This window comes from Hyla sarda, chromosome 9 (assembly GCF_029499605.1).
Source record: "Hyla sarda isolate aHylSar1 chromosome 9, aHylSar1.hap1, whole genome shotgun sequence".
In the NCBI taxonomy this organism is placed as follows: Eukaryota; Metazoa; Chordata; class Amphibia; order Anura; family Hylidae; genus Hyla; species Hyla sarda.
In genome coordinates this window covers 322,578-328,812 of record NC_079197.1, presented here as the reverse complement: position 1 = coordinate 328,812, position 6,235 = coordinate 322,578, and the positions used below count along the sequence as shown (strand labels likewise).

Sequence of the window (6,235 nt, the reverse complement as noted above, 5' to 3'; positions counted from 1 at the left end):
TCCCCCTCCTCCCATCATCATCAGTAATATGATCCCCTCCTCCCATCATCATCAGTAATATGATCCCCCTCCTCCCATCATCATCAGTAATATGATCCCCCTCCTCCCATCATCAACTACAGATCATCCTGATCAATAATATAATCCACAGATGATCATCATCCTCAGAATCAATGATTATTTTGGGTCAGTTTATATACCAGAAAGAAAAAAATAAATAAAAGGGGAGGGGGAGCGAACAAAAAGCAATAAAAAAAATAAAAATAAAAAAAGGACTGATAAAAATACAGATTACGGAGCACAAAATGACCCTCATACGGCTGCGTATATGGAAACATGAGAGTGTAATAGGGGTCAGAAGAGAACATTTTAAAGCACGAGGCTTTTCTTACCAAAAGTTATTAAGGGTAGTAAAATAAACTCTATATAAATTGGATTCTGTAAATGTACGGACCTACAGCATAAAGAGAAGGTCATTTTATACCAAAAAGATATAAACGGAAGATCCCAAGCAAACAACAACCACAACGGCAACCGCAACAGCAGCAACCGCAACAACCGCAACAGCAGCAACCGCAACAGCAGCAACCGCAACAGCAGCAACCGCAGCAACAGCAACCGCAGCAACCGCAGCAACCGCAGCCACAACCACCGCAACCGCCGCAACCGCAACCACCGCAACAACAGCCACCGCAACAACAGCCACCGCAACAACAGCCACCGCAACAACAGCAACAGCAACCGCAACGAAAGCAACCGCAACAGCAGCAACCGCAACAACAGCAACCGCAACAGCAACCGCAACAACAGCAACCGCAACAACAGCAACCGCAACAACAGCAACCGCAACAACAGCAACCGCAGCAACAGCAACCGCAACAACAGCAACCGCAGCAACAGCAACCGCAACAACAGCAACCGCAGCAACCGCAACCGCAGCAACCGCAACCACAGCAACCGCAACCACAGCAACCGCAACCACAGCAACCGCAACCACAGCAACCGCAACAACAGCAACCGCAACAACAGCAACCGCAACAACAGCAACCGCAACAACAGCAACCGCAACAACAGCAACCGCAACAACAGCAACCGCAACAACAGCAACCGCAACAACAGCAACCGCAACAACAGCAACCGCAACAACAGCAACCGCAACAACAGCAACCGCAACAACAGCAACCGCAACAACAGCAACCGCAACAACCCTCACATGGGTCTGTAGGTGGAAAATTTTGAGTTAGGGGTATAAGAAGGTGAGGAGGAAAAAACGAAAGTGCAAAAATGAAAGATCCTGTGTGATTAAAGGGGTACTCCGGTGGAAAAAAATTTTTTTAAAGCAACTGGTGCAAGAAAGTTAAACTACTTCAATTTAAAAATGTTAATCCTTCCAGTACTTATCAGCTTACTTATTTTTAAGTAATTTACAAATCTGTTTAACTTTCTGGCACTAGTGGATTTAACATTTTTATTTATACCACCAAAGTACCCCTTTAAGGGGTTAAAGGACAACTGCAGCATTATAACACTTATCCCTATCCACAGGGGGTCCGACCGGTCCCGCAATCTCCTAATCAGGTCCCCGGCACTAGTGCTCAGTGTGAACGCTAATGCGTGTAGACCTGAGAGGTCGATGGTTCCGCCCCCTCCCCGCACAGTTCTATGGGAGAGGTGGGGAGGCATGAACGCTGCTTCTCCCATAGAGTTACATGGAGGAAGCGTATCGGCAGCTGGGTCATGCTGCGGCCAGTACAGGAGAGCCGCGGCCCCCAGCGTTCGGACCCCCCGCCATCAAACACATCCCCTATCCTGTGGAGAGGGGATAAGAGATTAAATTGTTCACGACTTTAAAGGACATCTGCAGCGGAAAACAAAGTTTGTTAGAAGGTGTCAGAAGTTTCCATTATACAGCTCTGGGCTGCCGCCATCTTGGATTATTGACTGATTTCCAGCGGTTTCTTTTTCTGTATAGCGGCCCCTGCGTTCTTACCTGTGTGTCCCTGTAGTTTCTGCACAATCTCCTTAGTCTGCAGGTTCCAGATATAAACCAAGTTATCTTCTGACCCCGACACAATCCACTGAAAGAGAAGACAATTACTGAAGATGAACTCTGACCTCACCATAATGTACGCATTTTATATCAGACAGCAGGGGTTAATGAGCGCAAGACGCACCTTGCCGCCAGTCACAGAGAAATTGGCGAATATGCAGTACTTCTCGTTCTTGTGACATGTGTACGTCTTCAGGCACTGGAAGGAACAAGGACATTGGAGATATAAGTACGGAGACGTAATAAAGATGGAGGCAGAAACATCACATGTGCAGTGAGGCGGGGGGCAAGTAAATTATAGCCGGACCCCGGATGTAACTATAATGTCTATAGATAATCCCGGATGTAACTATAATGTCTATAGATAATCCCGGATGTAACTATAATGTCTATAGATAATCCCGTATATAACTATAATGTCTATAGATAATCCCGTATATAACTATAATGTCTATAGATAATCCCTGTATATAACTATAATGTCTATAGATAATCCCTGTATATAACTATAATGTCTATAGATAATCCCTGTATAACACTATAATGTCTATAGATAATCCCGTATAACACTATAATGTCTATAGATAATCCCGTATATAACTATAATGTCTATAGATAATCCCTGTATAACACTATAATGTCTATAGATAATCCCGTATATAACTATAATGTCTATAGATAATCCCTGTATAACACTATAATGTCTATAGATAATCCCTGTATAACACTATAATGTCTATAGATAATCCCGTATATAACTATAATGTCTATAGATAATCCCGTATATAACTATAATGTCTATAGATAATCCCGTATATAACTATAATGTCTATAGATAATCCTGTATATAACTATAATGTCTATAGATAATCCCGTACATAACTATAATGTCCATAGATAATCCCTGTATATAACTATAATGTCTATAGATAATCCCTGTATATAACTATAATGTCTATAGATAATCCCCGTATAACACTATAATGTCTATAGATAATCCCTGTATCTATAGATAATCCTGTATATAACTATAATGTCTATAGATTATCCCTGTATAACACTATAATGTCTATAGATAATCCCGTACATAACTATAATGTCTATAGATAATCCCGTACATAACTATAATGTCTATAGATAATCCCTGTATAACACTATAATGTCTATAGATAATCCCTGTATAACACTATAATGTCTATAGATAATCCCTGTATATAACTATAATGTCTATAGATAATCCCGTATATAACTATAATGTCTATAGATAATCCCGTATATAACTATAATGTCTATAGATAATCCCGTACATAACTATAATGTCTATAGATAATCCCGTACATAACTATAATGTCTATAGATAATCCCGTACATAACTATAATGTCTATAGATAATCCCGTACATAACTATAATGTCTATAGATAATCCCGTACATAACTATAATGTCCATAGATAATCCCTGTATATAACTATAATGTCTATAGATAATCCTGTATAACACTATAATGTCTATAGATAATCCCTGTATAACACTATAATGTCTATAGATAATCCTGTATATAACTATAATGTCTATAGATAATCCCTGTACATAACTATAATGTCTATAGATAATCCTGTATATAACTATAATGTCTATAGATAATCCTGTTTATAACTATAATGTCTATAGATAATCCCGTATATAACTATAATGTCTATAGATAATCCCGTACATAACTATAATGTCCATAGATAATCCCTGTATATAACTATAATGTCTATAGATAATCCTGTATATAACTATAATGTCTATAGATAATCCCTGTATAACACTATAATGTCTATAGATAATCCCGTATATAACTATAATGTCTATAGATAATCCCGTATATAACTATGTCTATAGATAATCCTGTATATAACTATAATGTCTATAGATAATCCTGTATATAACTATAATGTCTATAGATAATCCCTGTACATAACTATAATGTCTATAGATAATCCTGTATATAACTATAATGTCTATAGATAATCCTGTTTATAACTATAATGTCTATAGATAATCCCTGTATAACACTATAATGTCTATAGATAATTCTGTATATAACTATAATGTCTATAGATAATCCCGTATATAACTATAATGTCTATAGATAATCCTGTACATAACTAATGTCTATAGATAATCTCTGTGTATAACTATAATGTCTATAGATAATCCTGTATATAACTATAATGTCTATAGATAATCCTGTATATAACTATAATGTCTATAGATAATCCCTGTATAACACTATAATGTCTATAGATAATCACTGTATAACACTATAATGTCTATAGATAATCTCTGTATATAACTATAATGTCTATAGATAATCCCGTATATAACTATAATGTCTATAGATAATCCTGTATATAACTATAATGTCTATAGATAATCCCTGTATATAACTATAATGTCTATAGATAATCTCTGTATATAACTATAATGTCTATAGATAATCCCGTATATAACTATAATGTCTATAGATAATCCTGTATATAACTATAATGTCTATAGATAATCCCTGTATATAACTATAATGTCTATAGATAATCCTGTATATAACTATAATGTCTATAGATAATCTCTGTATATAACTATAATGTCTATAGATAATCCCGTATATAACTATAATGTCTATAGATAATCCCGTATATAACTATAATGTCTATAGATAATCTCTGTATATAACTATAATGTCTATAGATAATCCCGTATATAACTATAATGTCTATAGATAATCCCGTATATAACTATAATGTCTATAGATAATCCCGTATATAACTATAATGTCTATAGATAATCCCTGTATATAACTATAATGTCTATAGATAATCCTGTATATAACTATAATGTCTATAGATAATCTCTGTATATAACTATAATGTCTATAGATAATCCCGTATATAACTATAATGTCTATAGATAATCCCGTATATAACTATAATGTCTATAGATAATCTCTGTATATAACTATAATGTCTATAGATAATCCCGTATATAACTATAATGTCTATAGATAATCCCGTATATAACTATAATGTCTATAGATAATCCCGTATATAACTATAATGTCTATAGATAATCCCTGTATATAACTATAATGTCTATAGATAATCCTGTATATAACTATAATGTCTATAGATAATCTCTGTATATAACTATAATGTCTATAGATAATCCCGTATATAACTATAATGTCTATAGATAATCCCGTATATAACTATAATGTCTATAGATAATCTCTGTATATAACTATAATGTCTATAGATAATCCCGTATATAACTATAATGTCTATAGATAATCCCGTATATAACTATAATGTCTATAGATAATCCCGTATATAACTATAATGTCTATAGATAATCCCGTATATAACTATAATGTCTATAGATAATCCCGTATATAACTATAATGTCTATAGATAATCCTGTATATAACTATGATGAGATACAGGGAGAACATTACAGATGCGGCGGCCATGTTTATCAGCGCAGTCACAATACAAGGCCATTCACTAAATTGCGCTGTGTCGGCTCCAGGGCCATGATATGGAGATACACACAGGACCCACCGAGGAGAACCTACCTTCCCTTTACTGTAGTCCCATAACTTCAGCGTGCTAAAGAGACAAAAACAGGAAGATCAGAAACTTTAGGGAAACAAGGGGGAGAGCGTCCATTACCGATCCAGGAGACGGGTGAAGGAGGGGGGAGGGGCTCATATGATGGTGCGGTGCGGTCAGCGGCGCGGTCAGTGGCGCGGTGCGGTCAGTGGCGCGGTGCGGAGTGCAGACATTAACCACAGAATGTGCCCCTCACACAATACATTTCTCCTATGTATACACTGTGTATCGTACATTAACTACAAGATGATTCTAGTCACTTACTTGTCTAAAGTGGCCGCTAGAATGTATTTTCCGTTTGGAGAAAACTTCACAAAAGACACCGGAGGATTATCATCATCTGGAGGACAAGATACAGACACGGTGAGGACATGAGCGCAGCATGAGGACCACAACTCCCAGCATGTCCTGACAGAGAAACACTACAACTGAAGCATCAACAGCAGTGTACCCCAACCTGTGCCCTGCTGCCAAACTACAACTCCCAGCATACTAGGGGGGACACAACAGCTGAAGACTTACAGGTTGGGGGT

General features: G+C 36.7%; 1 protein-coding gene across 1 annotated transcript in view; it reads right to left on the bottom strand.

Moving 5' to 3' along the window:
• WDR5 (WD repeat domain 5) overlaps positions 1–6,235 on the bottom strand; it is a 36,608-nt gene that overhangs the window by 7,929 nt on the left and 22,444 nt on the right. The window contains exons 10-13 of the mRNA XM_056541084.1: positions 5,967–6,042; positions 5,666–5,699; positions 2,175–2,249; positions 1,991–2,078 (exon numbers count right to left, since the gene is read on the bottom strand). Coding sequence (XP_056397059.1) covers positions 1,991–2,078; positions 2,175–2,249; positions 5,666–5,699; positions 5,967–6,042 — 273 coding nt within the window. The remainder of the gene's footprint in view (positions 1–1,990; positions 2,079–2,174; positions 2,250–5,665; positions 5,700–5,966; positions 6,043–6,235) is intronic.